Genomic DNA, 23,021 nt, shown 5'->3' on the forward strand with positions numbered 1-23,021 from the left:
CGGTTTGGTCACATTAACCAACATTTTTTTCGGGCGGTTTGGTAACGAAAGGGTTAAAGAATAGAGACACTTCTTTATTCTTGTAATAATGTTATTCACAAAGTTATAGTTTACAACAACTCTTAAGTTAATCACACAACCATAACAATGTGACAATCAACAAGACAGACTTGACAAGCTCCACAAGATCACTATATCAGATCAACAGGCTTTTTTTACTATATTCGATAGCATATATGCAAAATTAGGCCTATAGTGCATACGTTAATGCACTAAAACATTTTTCCATGAATATGCACTACTGAAATTGTGGTGCGTTTAATATGCCTAAGCATCTTTTATGCCATCGAATACAGTGTTTTCTTAGAATAACAAAAGAGAAATATTTTCCAAAGTTTGAAAAAGGCATACTAACTTCAAAATCACAGTATTGCTCCTCTGACAGGTTCTTCTTGGCTACAACTAAAGTACGCAAACCTTCTCGGGCCATATTTCCACACTGAAATAAAAGATAATCCATTACTATAGGTATTAAATAAGAACTTAACATTGTAGATAGCTCCTACAGACAATGTATTTATTTCAATTATGAAATGAAGCTACAACAGTGAAAATTTTATTTCTTTCCAGATTTTGAACTTAAGATGGAATAATATTGGATTTTAACATTGGCCAAAATTATTTGGAGGGAGAGGTAGTCAACTTAACTCTGGTATATTACTGGTATATATTTTATCAACTGCAGAAGGATGAAAGGCAAAGTCAACCCAACAGGATTTGAACTCAAAATATGCAGGGTCAGAGTTAAATACTGGAAAACATTGAAATCCATCACACTGTCGTTTCTGCTATTCACTGCCCTCAAGCTGGAACACTAATAAAGGTCTCCTCTAGAGTGGTCCATCATAAGCACCAGTCCTTGTTGCAGAGTGGAAGCTTGTGTGCCTCAATAACCCTGAGAGCTCTGCAAGCAGAGCACAAACTTTTGGTAGGGCTTCCATGTTGCACAGGTAAAACGATAAAAGCCAGACAAATATGACCACCTTTTCTCAAAGATAAGAATGGGTTTGCATAGGGCCAACATCTCTACTTTGAAAAAAAAACAAAGTCATAGTAGCATCAATGACAGTTCAAAACCAACAAGACCTGAGAGGGGAAGGCCTTCCCTCAGGGAAACACGATGCCCTAAAAATAGTTGGAGGTGAGATATGGACACAGAGCTGAAAAAGGAGAGATCCAACTGGAGAAAAGCAGAAAAGACAGCTCAAAATGAAAAACAGAGGAGAAAAGTCATTGACAGCTTCTGCTCCACAGGGAGCAAAGGGCTTAATTGAGTCTGAACCAACAGGAATAGAGTAGAAAGAAGGATATATAAAATAATGATTTAAGGACATCCAAATTAATTAAAGTATTCAGATCAAATATTACAAACCTCTTCTTCAAGCCAATCATTATACTGAACAATAGTTGTCATGACAACATCAGCTCCTTTCAAATAAAATGTGATATCTCCAGTTTGTTCTTCCTGTGAAAGATAATACTTTCTTTATTAATATCTTCACTGATCAATATCAACAGGGGATTTTTTTTTTTTTAACAAGAGCTGAAAATATTACATGACATTTTGTGAAAGATATTTTATATAGAATATGATTGGAAACTAAATAGATAAATAAATATTTTTAAAAACTCTAAAAACAGATTTTCAGTAGTTACATAATTTTTTGTTGCAAATTGGAGCAAGTAATGATTGAAAAATACATTGTTAAAGAAACTCAATAGAATTATTTATATGTCAAAGGTTAAATACTAACTTTTACAATAATTCCCATTCGTTTAGACTCTGAGGTGAATGGAAACAACTGTAGAACTGAATAATTAATTAGTGTTCCCATAGGGTTTTTCAACTGAATTAAGTTTAGGTCCCGCTTTACCAACGTTAGACCAACTTCTTCAGTCCATTTCACCAGCGCCACCTAGCAGAAAATACAGAAAAGAATTTTAAAACAAAACAATACATTTTAAAGTATTAAATTTCATTTAAAAATTAGAAAAAGCAATTTAGCCTAAATTATTGATGTTACAGGCATAACTGTGTGGTAAGAAACTTGCTTCCCAACAGTGAGATCTTGGGTAAGTGTCATCCACTATAGTCTCAGACCAACCAAACCTTTGTGAGTAGATTTGATAGAAGGAAACTGAGTGGAAGTCTGTCACTCTAAAATACCACCATCAGCATCACCCCCAATTGAGAACATTAATAACCTTGGAATCAAAGAAGCAACAACTACAGGACTGCATGAGAACCCTCATAAACAACCAAAAAGCTGCAGAGAAAGCCTGGGCTATTAAAAACATCAAGAATAATCCTAAGGTGTTTTACTCTTTTTCAAAAACACATCGGACAAGAGTTTCCTTTATTGGCCCACTGGATGACGGAAACAGCATCCTTCACAGTGGTGCCAAAGACATGGCTGAGATCCTGCAAAGTCAATACTGCTCTGTTTTTAGTGACCCTGATTCAGTTGATTCAAGCAGCTTTGCTTCTTTGAATCCTCAACATGTCCTTTCCGACATAGCCCTTGATACCCCTGATATCCTAGCAGCAAAAAACGAAATGAAATCTGATTCAGCAGTGGATCCAGACAGGTTCCCTGCTAGAATGCTGAAGGAATGCAGACAGCAACTTGCACCTCCTCTTGCAAATCTCTGAAGGAAATCATTGCCGGTTTTATTCCTCAAAACCGTCTCTTCCAATCATCATCATCATCGTTTAACGTTCGCTTCCCATGCTAGCATGGGTTGGACAATTTGACTGAGGTCTGGCGAACCAGATGGCTGCACTAGACTCCAATCTGATCTGGCAGAGTTTCTACAGCTGGATGCCCTTCCTAACACTAACCACTCCGAGAGTGTAGTGGGTGCTTTTATGTGCCACCGGCACGAGGACCAGCCAGGCGGTACTGGTAGCGGCTACACTCAAATGGTGCTTTTTATGTGCCACCTGCACATGGGCCAGTCCAGCGGCACTGGCAACGACCTAGCTCAAATGTTTTTTAGGCTGATATTTAGAGGATGGGGTTAGCCAAATACATTGACCCCAGCACCCTATCTCATTGTAAAAACTAATTACTATTTTACCAAAAGAAGGTAAAATGACCTTTTTGACATGACAACAGTAAAATGTTTAGATAACAAGATCAATCGTTCCTAATTTTAAAAAGGGGTATAAATCGCTCCCTGTAAACTACCATCCAATCTCACTCACCTCACATATCATCAAAGTATTTGAGAGTTTTGAGATCAAGAATAACAGCCTTCCTAGAACAAAATCATCTCCTAAATTGCAACCAGCATGGCTTTCGTGGTGGGAGGGACTAACACAGCTCCTCCACCACGAATGTCATATAGCTAGATTTCAACAAGGCCTTTGACAGAGTCAACCACAACATACTGTTAAGGAAACTATCCAACGCTGGAGTCAGTGGAAAGCTACTTCAATGGATTAGGTATTTCCTAACAAACAAGACACAGCATGTTGTGGTTGATGGCATCCACTAAAGACCAACAAAAGTGCTGGGTCCACTTCTTTTTATTGTTCTTGCATTTGTCAACTGCTGCTTGACAACTAGTATTTTGTTTATGCCTCCATAACTTAGTGGTTTGCCAAAAAGAGCCCAATAGATGAAGTACCAAGTTTTAAAAAATAAGTACTGGGGTCAATTTGCAGGTGACTGTGTATAGAAATAAACGGAATACACACTTTTAAACGTGCATTGACCACCCACAGATTAAACAGCTCAGAAAAATTTAGAAAACAAGTGTGTTGATTTCTACTTTCTACTAAAACTACTTCCTAAGACTTTATATGGAAATTTATATGGAAACAATTATCTATATTCTAGAAAAAATAGACAAGAGGAGAAAGAAATATAAAATGTGAGGATGATAAGTATTTCAAATTTGCAATACCTCATCAGGACTAGATGCTTGGTAAACAACTTTCTGATGTGACATTTGGTTGACATCTCCATTAGTACTGCTGTCAGTATCATTGACACTTTCAAAGACTGGTGTTACATTATGGCAGAGTGCAATTGCTCTTACAGCTTCAAATGCTCGAGTGATAACTGTACGCCGTACAGGTCCAGTATGGCGCTGAGACATTGAAGACATCTGAGAGAATCCAGTTTTCACATGTAGACTAACCTATGGAAGAAAAAATGAGCAATTGTTACAAAACAAGTTAAATTAAAGTTAACAAAGTTAATGCAGTGAACAAATAAACTACAAATAATTACATGGTGGAGAAAAAACAATATTAGCCAATGACTAATATTATTATTTCAGTTACTTACAAAAGATAACTTTGAACATGATTTGGTTTTATTAAACATCCTCAAAGAAGAACAGACTTCACTGTACTTCCCAAAGTAATGATGAGTGAATCACTACATAAATGCATGAGTGTACACATGTAGGTTTGAACATTAAATATTTTGAAGAATAAATTACTGAGAGAAATCATAACTCAACACAGTTAATCTAATCCATGTCTACATATATTACATTAATAAAGCTAGATTAATCCATGTCTACATACAGTAATACAGCTAACATAATCCCTTCTACATTCATGACAATAATAGTTAATCCAGTAAGTCCAACTTTAAATAGTGGACAATTTTGTGTCTTCCTTCAGCTTGCCTGAAGCCTCAACCTCCTATGGAATTGTACAGGTGCTACCATGACATACTTTTCACCAGTGTTCACCATTTGCTACAGCTGTATGTGGTAAAATCCAAATCGGTCAGCATCATCAAACTGACCTTCCTGGACTTCCTTGGTGTAATGGTAAAGCCCATCTCCTCATAGTTTCTCACTGTTTGTCAGGACATGATCCAGAACCATACCAAGGATAAAGTATACCAACATGTCACCTTATAGGACTCCAACTCACAACTCAACTATTCAGAAAAAGCATAAAATGGTCCTCTTTTTGATGATTGGTTAATACTAAGAGCATCTAGATATTGGAACAATATCTGTTCAAATTTACATAACATCAAGGTAAAATGAATATAAATAAATCCTACATGGCTATAAACAACTTGATCAAGCCACTGTGTTAAGAGTGATATGTTAGTAAAGAAATGGTAGGAATAGCTGAATGCAACCTCGCTTAGAGAATAACTATTCAACAAGTAAACATTCAGATTACAAGTGATAAATTAACTATTATAAAAAATATTTTCACAAAATGAAAATTGTTTCTACTCTGATATCTTTCTTGTAAATTATTCTGACACTGTTTGAAACTACTAAACATTTTTTTTTTACTCTGTTAATTCAATACTTCATCATTAAGTCAACACATCTGTCTACTCAGCTGAAAGTTCAGTGGATTGTTCACAATAAAATACAGCACCACTACTATGAAAGCCTCACAACTCTTCAGCCAAGAACAACTTTATATGAGCTTAGCTTATTTTTATTTCCCTTTATAAAAATGTTCAAATAAATGCCTTAATTATATAGTGACAAAAGTCTGGACTTTCACTGAAAATGTTCTCACCTCATCCATCGTATCAGAAGCAAAAGATACTGTGCCAAGATGAAGCCTTTTGAAAACCTGACAAAATAGAGAAAACTTTAGTCAATATGTTATACTAACAGGTACACAAATGATTTATATAATCAGCAAGCAACTTCATTTCTGTTTTGATGTTTTGAACTACTCATTTCAGCTTTATGAAATGGACTGTAACAATTGGTGTTATAATGTTCTGGCCGTTTTTGTTCAAGCACTCTACATTTTGTGATTTAGATTTTATTTAGTTCTAGGACTGAAGAGTAATATTTGTTTACATTTGAATATTTGTTTACATTTACTTTTTAATAATGTTTGAGCAGAATTGTTTGATTGTTGTTGCTTGACAGGGCAGGCCTATGATCCAAAATGTCCCATCATCATCATTTAACATCTATTGTCCATGCTGGCATGGGTTGGATGGTTTGACTGGGCTGGCATGCTGCACCAGACTCCAGTCTAATTTGGCATGGTCTTCTACTGCTAGATGCACATCCTAACACCAATCACTCCAAGAGTGTAATAGGTACATTTACATGCCACTGACACATGTGCCAATTTGCATGACACGGTATCTGCCACAACTGCAATTTTGCTCAGCTTGATGGGTCTTCTCAAGCACAAATATCACATATTTTCTTCTTTTCAAGAGGGAAGGGTGGAGTGATTCTTGATCACATAGAGGCACTCATTTGCTCACGAGCTGAGGGGTCTTTGTCTTGCAAATTATTTGGCAACTCTGCTGGTGTGCACCTAGTACACTATAAAGTAGTTGATGTTAGGAAGGGCATCAAACAGTAGAAACCATGCCTGAGCAGACAATGGGACCCGGTGCAGCTCTCTGGCTTGCCTGCTCCTGTCAAACCATCCAACCCATGCCAGCATAGAAGACAGGCATTAAATGATGAGGATCTATGCATATGTGCACAAATATTGTGCTTAAATACACATATTACTACTCAAAGTTAATTTACACATCTCAAAAAACAAATAAATCTAAAATTCCTATGTAAAAATTATAGATTGTAAAAAAGTTGGACATCAAACCTTAAAACTGATCTAATCAAATTGGTCAAAAGTTTACATTTTCATTATAAAATAGATTTTCCAATCAAATCTTGGTTGTAATATTGATAGCAGAACCAAAATGAAAGCATCTGCAACTTACAAGCACAAACTGAAAACAATCTCAAATTTACTATTTATGCATAAGTGTTAATTTAATCACCATAATGGGTATGGTATATCATTTGCAATACTGAGATATCAACAAAGGACAAGTAGAATCATTTGCTACTGGATCCCTTGTTTTAAATCACATTTTTTTTGTTTATTTTGGATCATCATCATCGTTTAACGTCTGCTTTCCATGCTAGCATGGGTTGGACACTTTGACTGAGGACTGGCAAACCAGATGGCTGCACCAGGCTCTAATCTGATCTGGCAGAGTTTCTACAGCTGGATGCCCTTCCTAACACCAACCGCTCCGAGAGTGTAGTGAGTGCTTTTACATGCCACTGGCATGGAGGCCAGTCAGGCAGTACTGGCAACGGCCAGGCTCAAACGGTGTTTATTACATATCACCTGTCCAGCAGCACTGGCAATGACCTTGCTCAAATGTTGTTTTTCACATGCCACCAGCACAAGTGACAGTAAGGTGATGCTGGTAATGATCATGCTCGAATGGTGCTTTTTACATGCCACTGGCACAGGGGCCAGTCAGCGGCCCTGGCAATGATCACACTCAGATGGTGCTCTTAGCGCTCCAATAGCATGGATGCCAGTCATGCAGTGCTGTCATCGAATTTGATTTCAATACCCTACATAAAATTAGGGATTTTCTTTTAAGTAGAAAAGTATTCACTCTATTTTCTTTATTTTATCTCAGAACATTTTTTCATTCATTTTAAGACCATAACCATGATAACTATCAATTAACTAATTACATTTTTAGATATCATCTTGCCTAATCTATTAATAAAGTATTATAGAAAAAATATTACCATTTCGTTCTGTGTTAGGGTTCCAGTTTTATCAGACATCAAGTAACTAATCCGTCCCAATTCCTCTGCAATTGTTGTACTGCGAGCAATTGTTCCTTCAATATTTTTATCTTTTTGAATCATCCAAGAATAGACAGCCTTTCCCATGTCCAGGTTCACACGTAAACTAGAAAGCCAAACATTAAACAAATGGTCTTCATTAATCAACTACATTATACGAGTTCAGTTTAAATTGGAAATATATCAGCAGCTAATTAACAAGCATTTAATATTGTTTGTAGAAGTGAAAGAAGAACTTACCTAATAGGAATTATATAAGAAAATAACAAAATATATCTGAAGAGGTATATATACCAAGGTCCACCAAATCCCTGAAAAATATTTTAAACAAACAACTTGTTTAAAAATGAAAATAAAATATAACATTAAGTTATAACCATTGTATTTTGGTTATTTCAGTATCAAATTTGCAGGGCTCAAATTCTCCCACTTGGTGGTGAGAGTTGCTATATATCCCTCACGTTTATTTAATTAACTAATTGAACATCTAGGTGGTGGTGTTTGGCATTCCAGCCACAATCATTCTATATTTTAATCAGTTATTACATAACACAATATCCAATATGTCCTTCATATTTTCAGGCAGTAAAGTATTGGAAAATTTGTCTGCTATTTTTTGCAGGTTAAGTGATTATAGAAGTTCTCTGAGTACAACATTGAAGTGTGAACCACAGCCAGAACTCTGAATATTCCTGGATTTTACCTGGTTTAAGATCACATGATACACTCAGGTGAGAATATAAAAGGGATCAGATTTAGGTTTCTGATATTTTCTTCAGTCTAACAGCATAGTCCAATACTTAAAGTGACCGCCACACTCCAATTAATATGTTGTGGAGGCACATGGCCTAGTGGTTAGAGCAGCAGACTCGCAGTCGAGGGATCACGGGTTCAAATCTTAAACCGGGCGATGTGTGTGTTTATGAGTGAAACACCTAAGCTCCACGCAGCTCCGGCAGAAGGTAATGGCAAACTTCTGCAGACTCTTTCGCCACAACTTTCTCTCACTTTTTCCTCCTGCATCTTGCAGCTCACCTGCAATGGACCGGCATCCCATCCAGGTGGGGAACCTATACGCCAAGGAAACCGGGAAACTGGCCCTTATGAGCCAGGTGTGGCTCGAGAAGGAACAATTAATATGTTCCATTATAATGGCCAAAGAAATATTTTAATTTCAATTTTTCAAAATTTTAAATTAAATATCAAAGTAAAGAGATTTTCTTTCAATAATAGTAAATATGGAATCCTGATGAAAGAAAAGTCAGACAATATCAATATAGAACAAAAGATAAATCCAAATAAGATTCAGAAAAGATACAATGGAAGAATATTATGTTGAAAAGGAGGAATTATTTGGTTCAATAATTAAAAATAATAACTTCAGTAATGTTTGTACTTCCAAAGTTATATAAATGACAAATGTTTTCAAAATTATCCCAGCTTGGACAATGGGACATAAAATGGATAAAAACTGAAGTACAAAGGATATAGTGAAGAAAATATGAATAAATATAGGTTAATACTTGGTAAGAGAAATGAATTATGAATTTACCTTTAGTATAATCATAACAATTGCTAAGATGACAACAGCCAGAAATAATACTTTGGTGATATTGTTGATCTCAACATCAAGCAATCCTACCTGAAAAAGCAAAATATAAATAAAATAATAATAATTATTAAAGTGAAAGTTATCACAATCAAATGAATAGCTTCCATTTCTTACCCCAAACTTAAAAGTATATTCAGTTTTTATTATGTCACAGAATCTTTTGGTAGGATTTGGTTTCAGAACAACAATCTAAAGATACTTCCCATTTATAATTCACCATCATCAACACCATTTTACATCCACTTTCTATGTTGACATGAGTTTGACAAGTTATGATGAACTCTTAGTTCTTATTCAGAGCTACTGTCCTCATAGCTGCCTCAAAAGACAACATCATAGTCATACACTTCATTTTTGGTTGCTATGGCTAACACCAACCACTCTAGAGTACACTAGGTTCACTATATCATGGCACTAGCTCAAGAGAAGTGGTCATATCATTGACAAGATTAAATGGTCCTCTCAACCCCCACATCTCCATTAGTTTGCCAAATACTTTACAGAGTGTTCTGGATGGATGTTATAATGGCACCAACATTAATGGGGTTGCCTAATATCCCATATGTAGTTCTACATAATTAAGAGTAGTCAATTATGTAATAAAATACCTTGATTCCAGATTAAAAGTGTCTATCAGATACATGAAATATCTTAAAGCATCTGTACTGATTGAATAAAAACAGACATTTCACAGCATACCAAGCTATAATATGAGCATTTATCAAACCATTCTTTAAATAGTAACCTGCACATCCAAATCTCACAAAATAACTGAAATTTACTTACTTTGCTCTTTGGCTGTGATGTATTCATCACACTGCGTGTATCCATACCAGTATAAATGACTAATCCTAAAGCAGTACCAGAAGCAATCACTGTGTTTGCCCATAATACATTTTCAATACTCAAAGAAGCTTCAGCGCTATTTTCACCTGTCTGAAGAAATCAAACAAAACCAAAGTTAGTAAGAAATAGAATCAAAGGTAGGGAATATCTTTCAGTCTTTGTAAAACATTCAATTTTTCTATAAAACATTTTATTACTGGTAATTATGTAAATATACACCAACAATAACAACAATACACTGCAATACAAAATATTGATACTCTTGAATTCTATTCTTTAGTTTAATCCCTAATTTCAATGTTACTGAAATGTCCTTTTTTGAATTTCTAGATTTACAAAGACATCTTTTTGTATTTAAAAAGAAAATAAATTACATAACTTAGCACTACCACATCTATGTTGAAAAAATCTCATTTTCTTACAACTTCACATTATATTTTATCACTAAATATTTTTTACAATGTTGCCTCTTCTGAGGCACTTACTGATATTTTGTCCTTGTTTTCTTGTTAAACCATTGATATGCAACATGATAAACTATATACATATATGTATATATATTACATAAAAAGCACCATTCGAGCGTAGTCAATGCCAATACTGCCTGACTGGAACCTCATGCTGGGGGCATGTAAAAAGCACCCACTACACTCTCAGAGTGGCTGGTGTTAGGAAGGGCATCCAGCTGTAGAAACCTTGCCAGATCAGATTGAAGCCTGGTGTAGCCTTCTGATTTGTCAGTCCTCAGTCAAACCATCCAACCCATGCTACCATGGAAAGCAGTTGTTAAATGATGATGATTGCTCCTACTGCTAAATGTAATTAAACAAAATGAGATTTGCTCAAAATTTTCACACAATGATTCCAAAAGGATTGAAACCCCTTATCACTAAACTATTCAAGTTTCTATTTGGACAATCAAAGAATATTTAAGTTACAGGCATTACAGAGGAATGAATGCTTAGATTAACTATAAATATACCAATTATTTTAATGAAAATTAACCATAATACCAGGCATTAATGTACAGTTAAGAAATTCACTATGCAGCCTAGGGTTTTAGGTTGAGTACCACTGTGCAGCACTTTGGATAAGCATCTTTAACTGAAGTCTCACATCAACTAATGTTGTGAGAGTGAAATTTTTCAGATGGGAATTATGCAGAAGCTTATCATATGTATGTGCAAGCAGCAACACTATCCAGTTTCATGCTCATATGTGTTTGAGTGAATGCCAAGGTTAGGAATCACACCTCACACATCCATAGCATTTTTAGCAAGGTTTCTGCAACTGAATGCCCTTGTTAACACCAGCATTTTACAAATGTAATCAGCACGTTTTTATACACTCAGCAAAAGTAAAGAGACTTCTTGACCTACATTGTCTCCATTTGTTTGTCAACCATTTTATAGGATGTTTTAGGTGCATTTTTTCATGGCACCAGCACTAGTGAGGTTGCCTTGTGTCATGTAAAACTACAGAGTGGTCACTACTCTATGTTATCTCCATTTATTCAAGCCATCATGATCAAGAAGGTGAATAAAAGAGAGAGAGTATGATAGAAGCAACAGAGTAACTGGGGTAAGGGGTGGTAGAGGAGGGAGTAATGGGAGAGACACATGGGTGGCAATTACATGCTGGTTGGTAATAAAGAGAAAACAAGAGATGGATGGAAATAGAGATGGGTGATGGTAAGAGAAAGAAAGTTAATAATGATCGGCCTGGGAAGTTTTGATGCCCAGCAGTGCAGAAGAGTGATGATGGTATGTATCCCATAGAAATAGATCTAATGCAATTCTTTGTTATATAAGCATCATGACAGGAAATGGATGGATAGAGTGGTAAGGGTGATGGCAGGAGGTGGATTGAATATGGACAGATCTAATGCCATCTTCATTCTACAGGCAGTATGGAACAGTGAGAGAATAGATGAGAGGATGAATGTTAGATGAAATGTGATTGAGGATAGGAGAGAAGGATGGATGAATAGATATATATGCATTTATCTAGATAGGTAAATATAAATGTATATGTATTTATATGTGTACATATATCAACATCAGACAATAGAACTAGTACATTGAACAAAATATTGTATTTCATTCTACGCGAGTTGCCTTTTCTGACACCCACTCAACTTTGCCTTTCATCTTTTATGAGATCAATAAAAAAAAGATACCAGACAAAGTACTGGGGTTGATATAACAAACTAAAATAAACCCCTGACAGTGGTACCCTAGTAAGTCCACATGCTAATGACTGAAACCAGTAAATGAATAAAATAAATCATATTAATTTACTGACCATAGTAAATGTTCCAACGAAACTATGAATATCTTTGCTTGGCTTCTCAGCATAAACATGCGCTGTAATATCTAGTAGACTCTGCAATTAGATAACACAAACAGAAAATTAGTTTTCATCTTAATAAATATCTTTAGCCAATGACTGAAAACAGAAGCAACATAGAAGTATGTTCATATTAAAAGTACTGTCAAACAAAGATAGAAAATCACTAAAAATATTCCATTTTTGCTACTGCAAGAATCAACATACACCAAGGTTAGTCAATTTAGATAATATATATACTTTGGTTATAGGTTTTATTCCCAGAATCAGATCATCATCTTCATTTAATATCCATGTTCCATGTTGGATGGTTTGACAAGATCCAATGAGCCCAAGGACTGCTTCATGCTGCAATGTCTGTTTTGGCATGGTTTCTACAGCTTGAAGACTTTCTTAACACCAACCACTTTTCAGTGTATACTAGGTGTTTTTTTCATGCCACCAGCACTAGTGAGGTTGCTATGTAGCTGGTGAGACTACAAACCTTAAGATAGGTGAATGTTATCAAGAAATTCAGCTCAGGTTTAAAGAATTCACTTAGTTGGCATAAACGATGATGATGATGACTGACTGCATAGTCCAGTATAAAGGTCAAACTGAAGCACTAACCAAACAGTTACCATATGATAGGTTTGTTGGATCAGGCTGGACTGGTGGCTACACAGCAGCAACACAAGTAATACAAATTATATGGATCAGAGCTAACAAGTGACTGAGTTGCCTATAATTTTACTAAGATGAAAAAAGTTCATTCAACAAGTTCAAACCTTGAGCTCTTACACTGATTTTATCTTCTCTAAAGTGATGTTTTATAAGGAAAAAAAAAAAACTTTAATTCCTTAAAATAGTTTAGCAACTTGTTATTGTTTATTTCTGGGTTAGTCCTGGCTGAGCAGACTTATTAGCAGAAGTATTACAATTATAACATCCATTCTTTTTATACATGAGCTACATTGTCCTTGCTTTTTTTTTTTTTAAGGAAGTAAGATCCTTTATTGGTTTATTTAGTAAAGAGTAGTTTTTAATAAATGAATTTTTTTTATACCTGACTTGTACAGTGACAATTTGTCACTTGTCCATTTCCTAGGGAACTCACTCAGTGCAGACAAAGACCAAAAGTCTATTTTTTGGCATTTAAACCAGTCACATCAAGCCCAAATATTCTACCGATTTGTGTTCAAACAAGCCAGATTTAATCTCTCACACCTACCATACAATGTAATTCTAAAAAATAAATTGTCACCAAAAGCTTGAAGCTAAGAGATAATGCATGATTAATTCAAAAGAAGGTGAATAAATAAGCATTACATTAGACAGAGTAATATAAGAATTAGAGTACAATGTAGAGTTAAATTTATAAAACCAGACATAAATTAGATTCATACTTCATCTGAGGGAAGATGCTGAGTAGACTGCAAAGCTATACGTAATTTCCAATCTGTTTCACCATCCATTTGGTCTGTTCGAATAAAGCAAGACCCAACTTTTTCTGTTGTCCGAATTAAAACCATATCAGCAGGCACTCGTTGGTTCTGAAAGGAGAAAATGAAAATTAGCAAGTAAATTAAGGAATAACAATTTTGATTCTAGACAATATTGGGAGTTATGAAATTTTCAACAACTGGACTTATCTAATTTTAATTAAATCTAAATTAGATTTTATTAACAAAACTACAAGATTGAATGATATAAAAAGAATAACTATGCATAGGTGCAAGCATGGCTGTGTGGCTTTAAGCTTGCTCTGAAACCACATGGTTTCAGGTTCAGTCCCACTGGGCAAGTGCCTTCCACTATAGCCTCAGGTTGACCAATTCTTCATGAGTAAATCTGGTAGACAGAAACTGTGTGGAAGCCTATCATGTATGTGTGTGCATCTGTGTCTGTCCTCTCAGCTTGACAACCAATGTTGGTTTGTTTACATCCCTGTGACTGAGTGGATTCAGCAAAAAAAGACTAATAGAATAATTACCAGACTTAAACCTTTATCATTCAGATTAATTTATTAAATATAATGCTTATTTATCCTCATCTTTTAAAAATCAATCCTGTATTATCTCATAGCCTTGAGATTATGATGATATGATTGTTTATTTTTAGAATGACATTGCAGGGTAGGTGTAAGAGGTTGGATCTGACCAGTTTCAACATAAAACTAGAAGAATATATAAGCCTGATATGGCTGATTTAAATGCTAAAGAGTTAAATAAGTACTGGGTTCGATTTGGTGGACTAAACCCTTATGGGAAGTGCCCCAGCATGGCCACAGTCCACTGAGTGAAACAAGCAAAAGATATTTCTAGTGTTGGAGACAAGTGTATTTAGACTGTGTTGTAAGTGTAAATGAGAGAATATAAAAGATACTCTTTACCTTTTCAACAGTTATTAAATCTCCAACTTTTATATTGGAACTAGGGAGTAATTTCAACCCATCACGTGTAAGTTTTCCATACAGTTGTGAGTTGGCTTCTTTATCTCTTCGGTACCGCTGATAATCATCGAAGCCTTCCCTCACCATTGTAACAAATATTACAAAGCACTATAAAAGAAAACAAGAAAATGTATTAAAATTTTACAAAACATTCCCTTCGGGGTCTGGAACAGTAAAAAACGAGAGGAACGAGCAATGTATCTTTTTATATATTAAAATATTTCGGGTAGAGAATTAGCAGAGATGGTATAGCATCAAGCTAAATGCTCATAAAGTACTTATCATCATCATCCTGGGCATGGATACATTGAAACTCCAACGTCTAGCAGCTGACTTGGCAGACACCCATAAAATTATTAACCATCTTACCAAAATAACTCTGAGCACCTTTTCAAACTACCTGTCTAACAGCCGTGGACATGTTTACAAAGTCAGAAAACAGCACAGTTCCCATGACTTTTGGAAACATTTTTTCATGCTAAGAGTTGCTGAAGCATGGAACAAACTGCCGGCATCAGTTGTTAGAGCACTGCATCCTTCAAAACTTCCATGCTTCCTGAGATTCGCCAACACTACACCTGATTTTCTCTCCTCTATACACACGCAAGCATGTATCTGACTCATACACTGTTCACTTTCCAGACATTTGTACATTACTGCATATTTTTTATACGCACTTTTGACAAGTTGTGGTGCACCTGAGCACTGTATACAATAATTTCATTATTATTTTATATCATCTAATATCCATTTTCCATGCTGGCATCGATTGGATGATTTCACACGGTATGGCGAGCCATAAAGCCATGTTGAACTCCAGTGTCAGCTTTGGCATAGTTTCTATGTTGAGTACCATTTCAAAACCCAACAACTTTACAGTATGTACTGGGTACTTTTTTGTACCACTGGCATTAGTGAGGTCACCAAGTAAGGTACAAAACAAAAATAGAAGGGGAGAAAAGGCAAAAAGCCCCAACGAGTGGGATATTTGGGAAGGGGAAGTGGCTTTAGGCCAGGTGCTGAAAGGCTACAGTATGAAGGAAGGACAAGTATCTTGCTACAGAAGGAATACATTATATAAAGGTGGATAGGTGGTAGTAGCTAGGAAGAAGATAAAGGTGGTGGCAGTAGTGATAGGGAGCCAGAGTAAGTTCAAATCCCACAAAGATCAACTCTGACTCTCATCCTTACAAAGTTAATACCAGTAATATCAGTATCAGTTCTTTCAATTGCACTCTTCTTTTCAAAAATAGCCTTGTACCAAAATAAGAAACCAATATTAAAATCTGTATGACAAGGTGATATCAGGAATTATTTTACAAACAGAAATAAACCAACTGTCTTGAAACTAAAGAGATGCAACACAACAGTAAATATCATTTGGAACAAACTATACAGTTTAATTTAACTTCAAGCCTAACTCACTAGGGGATACCTATACGAGATCAGCCAGCCTAATGATGGTAAACACATGATGATGATAATAATAATAATAATAATAATAATAATGAAATTATTGTATACAGTGCTCAGGTGCACCACAAAAGTGCATATAAAGCATATGCAGTAATGTACAATTGTCTGGCAAGTGAACAGCGTATGAGTCAGATACAAGCTTGCGTGTGTATGGAGGGGAGAAAATCAGGTGTAGTGTTCGCGAATCTCAGGAAGCATGGAAGTTTTGAAGGATGCAGGAAACACAGAATGATGAATAGATCAAACATCTAAAAACAAATGATCTATCCAAAAAGTAGCAGAGATTGAAATGAACGGTTTTATATTGATTTTTTTTTTCTACCCTGACAATAGTAGAATGGTTCTTCACATCTCAGTGGTTAAATATGAACTTTTGATACAAGTTGTTCTATCTAGATATCATTTCCAACAATCAATCAAGTAGGACATGACAGTGTGCTATCTACTTCACAGATGGTTAGGCTGAAATAAATTATTATCTTACATGGCAAGAGTTACAAGTGGGTCTCAACCAAATAACCACTGTGTAAGTCATTGATGATATCATGACATTTATATAAACAAATAGCTATTTGCTGCTATAACAACCAACTGGATACAACATTTGTAACTATGGTTACTAATTTCCTTCAATGATTTCTTTTTAATATGCTATTAACTCAACAGTAGTAACTTTGCATTGATAATGAACAGAGAACCTTAAGCAATTTAGATTAATTTTAGAGTGGGTGTTAACAAAACCAGTTTAATTTCTCTATGAATCTTAGACTCATGTTGTTATCGAAGGACTGACATCAACTGTATTGGTTTCTCCTCCTCAGGGGTTTTAAACAATTTTACCAATACAGTGATGGCAGCCTAGAAAGAAAGAATAAAACAGTATAATTATACTCACCAAAGGACCCCAGTATGTGTAGAGGTAACCAATACGGATTTCTGGTAGGAACTGGGAAATTGCCATTATAAGAAAATACAAATTCAAGAAAAAATTGAACTGTTCATATAATACCTGCAAAAAAAGAGTAAAGTTTCAGGAAAAGATTTCATGAGAAAGCAATTTATCATTAAAATATTCTATTGTAGAAATATTGGTCGTAACTGATGAGAAATATTGGTCTTAAATGACTACTCAACATAAAAAAAAATCAAATGGAAATTATAGTTGTGATACCTGTGCCGGTGGCACGTAAAAAGCACCTACCACACTCACAGAGTGGTTGGCGTGAGGAAGGGCATCCAGCTGTAGAAACACTGCCAGATCAGACTGGAGCCTGGTGCAACCTCCTGGCTTCCCAGACCCCAGTCAAACCATCCAACCCATGCTAGCATGGGAAACAGACGTTAAACAATGATGATGATGATGATTCACGTATTTAACAATGTGTTTGCAATGTTTCAACTATATAATCAATACCTTAATTGAAATCCTACAAGACATTTCAAGGTATCCAAAAATACCATTATCACCTACTCCTACTTTGGCTACCCCCACTATTATCTCATATCCGTACCACCACCACCCACTTCTACTATAGTTATATACACTATCATCACATACCACCATCACCAAGTCCTGCTACCAACCAGTACCATCACATTTCCTATCTTTATTGCCATAAAAGAAATGAAATGTTCCTAGTTTGAATACATTTAATCATGGGTCTAGTCAATCAGACCTACCTAGGATTTAAACAACAGCAAGTACCATGGTCTCTGCAAGAGATAGTACCCAAATCTCCCCCCAAATCATATCTTTAAAATAAACAACACCTTGGATAATGTAGTCCTAGATACCTGTACAAATAGTTGATCATCAGACTACTAAAACAGAGTTGACTCGGAGCTAACAACTGCTATCGAAGACCTCCTCCTGTACACTAACATATCACTCTTATAATAGTACTGATATTTCCAAAAGAGGATCATAGTATTATTTCTTACCTTTGGTATGAAACTAAATACACTATACTTCTGATTTCTGATCACATTCTTGGAGTACTTCTCCAGTGGGCCCCTCGATAAACCTATATGTATAATACGGGGCTGTAACTCTTTCTTCCTGCAACATTTTGAAAATAAAGATGCTAAACACCTGAAATAGAAAACAAAAACAAAGATTCAATTAGCAGTAATTAAACAAAGTTATAACTCACTTTTATCACTTTTTATTGTTTCGGTCATTGACAGTGGACATGCTGTGGAAAAAAACCTTAAAGAGTTTATTTATTTGAACAAGTCACCCCTAGTACAGTAATCCCTCAACTATCGTGGGTGTTATTTTCTAAAACCTCCCACGATAGGTGAAAATCCACGAAATAGAAAGTACTGTACTCTCTCTTAATTGTTTCAGTCATTTTGACTGCGGCCATGCTGGAACACCGCCTTTAGTCAAGCAAATCTACCCCAGGTCTTATTCTTTGTAAGCCTAGTACTTATTCTATCAGTCTCTTTTGCCGAACCGCTAACTTACGGGAAGGTAAACACATCAGTATTGGTTGTCAAGCAATGTTGGGGACACACACACACACAAACATATATATATATATATATATATATACATATATATATATATATATACATATATATATATATATACATATATATATATATATATATATATATATATACGATGGGCCTCTTTCAGTTTCCGTCTACCAGATCCACTCATAAGGCTTTGGTTGGCCCGAAGCTATAGTAGAAGACACTTGCCCAAGGTACCACGCAGTGGGACTGAACCCGGAACCATGTGGTTGGTAAGCAAGCTACTTACCACACAGCAACTCCTGCACCTATTGTATTGTATATATTTTTTATAATTTGTATATACTTTATTATAAATGCAAAACAATACCACACACTCACCTCCTGAGTTTCGTTTTAAATACAGTATGTGTGATTCTTTGTTTACTCATTTACGGTACATTACATATTTTCATTTAATATATTTTAATTAATTTGTTATATGATGCAGTACTGTACTGTATTTCTATTTATTAATTTATAGGTGTGAAAATGTTTATTTTACTACAGAAATAATTAAAATCTAAACAAATATAAATAGCTATCAGCCACAGAAACCCATGATATACTGAGGAGTCCACGATATAAATTTACATATATTAGCCAGAAAAATCCACAATGTACTAAGTGAGCGATGGGTGAACCATGATGTACTGAGTGCACAATGGTTGAACCACAATGTACTGAATGTGTAATGGGTGGACCGCGATGTGATGTACTGAGTGTGCAATGAGTGGACTGCAATGTACTGAGTGTGCAATGGGTGAACTGTGATATACTGAGTGCGCAATGGGTGAACCGCGATGTGATGTACTGAGTGCACAATGGATGAACCACAATGTACTGAGTGCACAATGGGTGAACTGTGATGTACTGAGTGCACAATGGGTGAACTGCAATGTACTGAATGCACAATGGGTGAACTGTGATGTACTGAGTGCACGATAGGTGAACCATGATATGGCGAGGGATTATTGTACTTATCTTTAAGTCTTACTTATTCTATCGATATCTTTTGCTAAACCGCTAAGTTATGAGGATGTAAACCAACACCTGTTGTCAAGTGGTGGTGGGAAACAAACACACATATTCACACACAAGCAAAACAGGCATCCACACAGTCTTTACCTACCAAATTCCTTCACAAAGGATTGTTCAAACCCCAGGTCTATAACATAAGACACTTGCTCAAGGTGTTACACAGTGGAACTGAATCCAAAATCACGTGGTTGCAAAGTGAACTTCTTAATCACACAGCTATACCTGTGTCTTAACAATACAAAAAAAAAATGGTAAAAATTGTGTTGAAAATGTTGTTCAAATTTGATTGTTGTTTTAAGAATAATGTATAAGAAAGAACAAACCCATGTTTGTCTCTTGAATATAGATTTTGATGAAAGAATTTTATCTGAAACGATGTGTTAAAGCAGTACAGGTATTCTACCAAACACAATAATACAGCTATGTAAACTTGGGGATAAGAGGCATTAGAAGTAGTGTGCAAGAGGGAAGACTGCACTGATATGGTCATGTGATGCATATGGATGAAGACAGCTGCACAATGACGTGCTGAACTCTAAATGCAGAGAGAATCAGTGAAAGAGGAAAATCTAGAAAGACATGGGACAAGGTTGTGAGAAATGATTTTGAGATGCTGAGCCTCAGAGAGATGACAAAGGACCAAGACTATTGGTAATGTGCTGTACTTGAGAAGACTTGTCCAGCAAAGTAAAAATGATGCCATATAGGCATGTCCTTTATGTCCATGCCCCTGCACACAATCTGTCCCAGACAAACCTCTCCCCAACATCCCATCTTCTTAACACTTCCCCAACTCACCCAAGTTCACCACTTGCTGTATTCCCCTCTGCTCTATCTCCCATTCTCCCTCATGGATCTAACTGCAGGCACTATGTCCCTGCTGAATCTCCTCCACACAATATATCCTCCAAACAGGCCCTTCATCTATCTGTACCCACTCATTACATTCCCCATTTCTATCTCCCGGTCTCCTTTTGCAATTTCATGAACTTACCCACCCCTTCACTCTACCCAATCTCTGGTTTACTTCATTATATACACCTCCCTTTAACTTGGCTGTATGCCCCATCACAGCTTTACTACCTTATCTCTCTCCTCTCTTGTAAGGCACCTATTCCTGTCCCTCTTTTCATACTCTAACTTCTCATCACTTGGCACAAAGTCATCTTCTCAATACTTTTCACTCCTCAGTTGTTGGGGGTCATGTCTTGCAAGTTACTTGGTGACCTCACTGCTGCTGGTACCACATAAAACCATCCACTACACTCTTTAAAGTTGTTAGCATCATGAAGGGCACCCAACCATAGAAATCATGCCAAAGCAGATAGTAGAGCTTGGTGAAGTCTTCTGATTTTCCAGCTCCTGTCAAACTGTCCAACCCATGCAAGCATGGAAAATGGATGTTAAATGATGATGAGAAGGAGAGGGATGAATCATTACAATGTCAATATACATTAGGGAGTAAAGAATCATGGCCGATGCCAGTGCCGCTCGACTGGCTCCTGTGCTGGTGGCATGTAAAAAGCACCCGCTACACTCTTGGAGTGGTTGGCATTAGGAAGAGCATCCAACTGTAGAAACCTTGCCAGATCATATTGGAGCTTGGTGCAACATCCTGGCTCGCCAGTTCCCAGTCAAACCATTCAACCCATGCCAACATGGAAAGCAGTCGTTTGATGATGATGATTGCTCCTACTGCTAAATGTAATTAGCAGTAGGAGCAATAATCAGCATGGAAAACGAACGTTAAATGATGATGATGACATAAGGCTGGAAAAACACCACTTGTAGGATGGTAACACTTGCTTACAACCATTAAGCAATGTCAAGGTAAGGAGTCAGGGATACACACACACACACACACACACACACACACACAATGGGCTTCTTTCAGTTTCTGTCTACCAAATCCACTCCTAAGGCTTTAGTTGGTTCAAAGTTATAGCAGAAGACACTTCCCCCAAAGTGTCACATAGTGGGACTGAACCTGAAACCATTGGTTGGGAAGCAAACTTCTTATGCACAACCAATAAGCTGACATGGGTAGATTTGCTGAAACAGGTTACACATAGTGGATCATAATACTTTACAAGACAGCATGTTACTATTTTAAAACTAGGTCTACTGGTTGGTTTGAGAACTACTTAAAAAATTTGGCAGGGCAACAATATGCTATTTTCTATTTTATTTGAAAATTTATATCAATGATATTTTTGGTCGATCATTAAAATTTTTAGACAATTCAGATGAATTCTACTATGCAATATTCTTCAATATTTTCATTCATATTGTATTATGAATGCACAATCTTAGAAACACAAATCCCAGAGGCACAATAAATTTCTATGGAATTAAGTAACTTCATACATTAATTTACCAATGTTGTTCGTTTAAAGTGATGCATAATTAAGAAGAGCCACTGACATGAAATTCCATGAACTTTTTCTTCCCACTGAAATTTATTGCACCGTTGATCATCTATTGCTGATTACATCATGCAAACAACTGCTAGCAAACAACTGCTAGCAAACAACTGCTAACAGCACTATTAATTATATGTTCTGAAGATGTTGCTCAAGCAATTATTACACCTGCATGTTAATATTTTAAGATATTTTCTTCATAAATCCAATATAAAATTTCAATGTTGTTTAGAATTAATTCTCAATTCAAAATATTTTGATTATTATAAATAATTAATATAGTGAAACGACATTTGCACATATTATGTAATGACTGAATCCAGGATTCAGCAAAAGTTTTCCTTTAGGGAAAAGTCTTTACCATTGCAGTGTGACAAGTGTTGTTTATTAATAAATTTACACTAGCACTAACATGCTATCTTAAAGATAAAATGATAAATTTTTCAATGTATCCCTCTTTATTTAAAGACAATAAGAGTATAAACTGAGAAATTTTTAGCTGATCTTTCTAGCACATTTAGTGACCACATAGAGGCACTCTCATATATGATAAAGTAAACCAGAAATTGTGAGCAGCAGTTATTCAGAAGTGGCAACTATTTTTAAATAAATCCCAATTATTCCAAATCTGTATCCACTAATATTCTGAGCAAATGATCAAAGTATAAAA

At 35.8% G+C, this 23,021-nt stretch overlaps 1 protein-coding gene across 8 annotated transcripts in view; it reads right to left on the minus strand.

Moving 5' to 3' along the window:
• Positions 1-23,021, minus strand: part of LOC115208949 (probable phospholipid-transporting ATPase IIB) — a 105,924-nt gene that overhangs the window by 11,956 nt on the left and 70,947 nt on the right. For all 8 annotated transcript variants that reach the window (XR_004999935.1, XM_029777117.2, XM_029777119.2 and 5 more), the window contains 14 exons: positions 18,309-18,459; positions 17,263-17,376; positions 14,832-14,999; positions 13,846-13,992; positions 12,416-12,496; positions 10,052-10,201; positions 9,206-9,295; positions 7,894-7,964; positions 7,594-7,759; positions 5,576-5,632; positions 3,973-4,209; positions 1,815-1,976; positions 1,433-1,525; positions 416-499 (listed from right to left, as the gene is read on the minus strand). Coding sequence is in view for 7 of the 8 variants with exons in the window: in XM_029777117.2 (XP_029632977.1) it covers positions 416-499; positions 1,433-1,525; positions 1,815-1,976; positions 3,973-4,209; positions 5,576-5,632; positions 7,594-7,759; positions 7,894-7,964; positions 9,206-9,295; positions 10,052-10,201; positions 12,416-12,496; positions 13,846-13,992; positions 14,832-14,999; positions 17,263-17,376; positions 18,309-18,459 (1,771 nt within the window). In the remaining variant the exon portion in view is untranslated. The remainder of the gene's footprint in view (positions 1-415; positions 500-1,432; positions 1,526-1,814; positions 1,977-3,972; positions 4,210-5,575; positions 5,633-7,593; positions 7,760-7,893; positions 7,965-9,205; positions 9,296-10,051; positions 10,202-12,415; positions 12,497-13,845; positions 13,993-14,831; positions 15,000-17,262; positions 17,377-18,308; positions 18,460-23,021) is intronic.

The sequence above is a fragment of the Octopus sinensis genome, linkage group LG1, assembly GCF_006345805.1.
Source record: "Octopus sinensis linkage group LG1, ASM634580v1, whole genome shotgun sequence".
Classification (NCBI taxonomy): domain Eukaryota; kingdom Metazoa; phylum Mollusca; class Cephalopoda; order Octopoda; family Octopodidae; genus Octopus; species Octopus sinensis.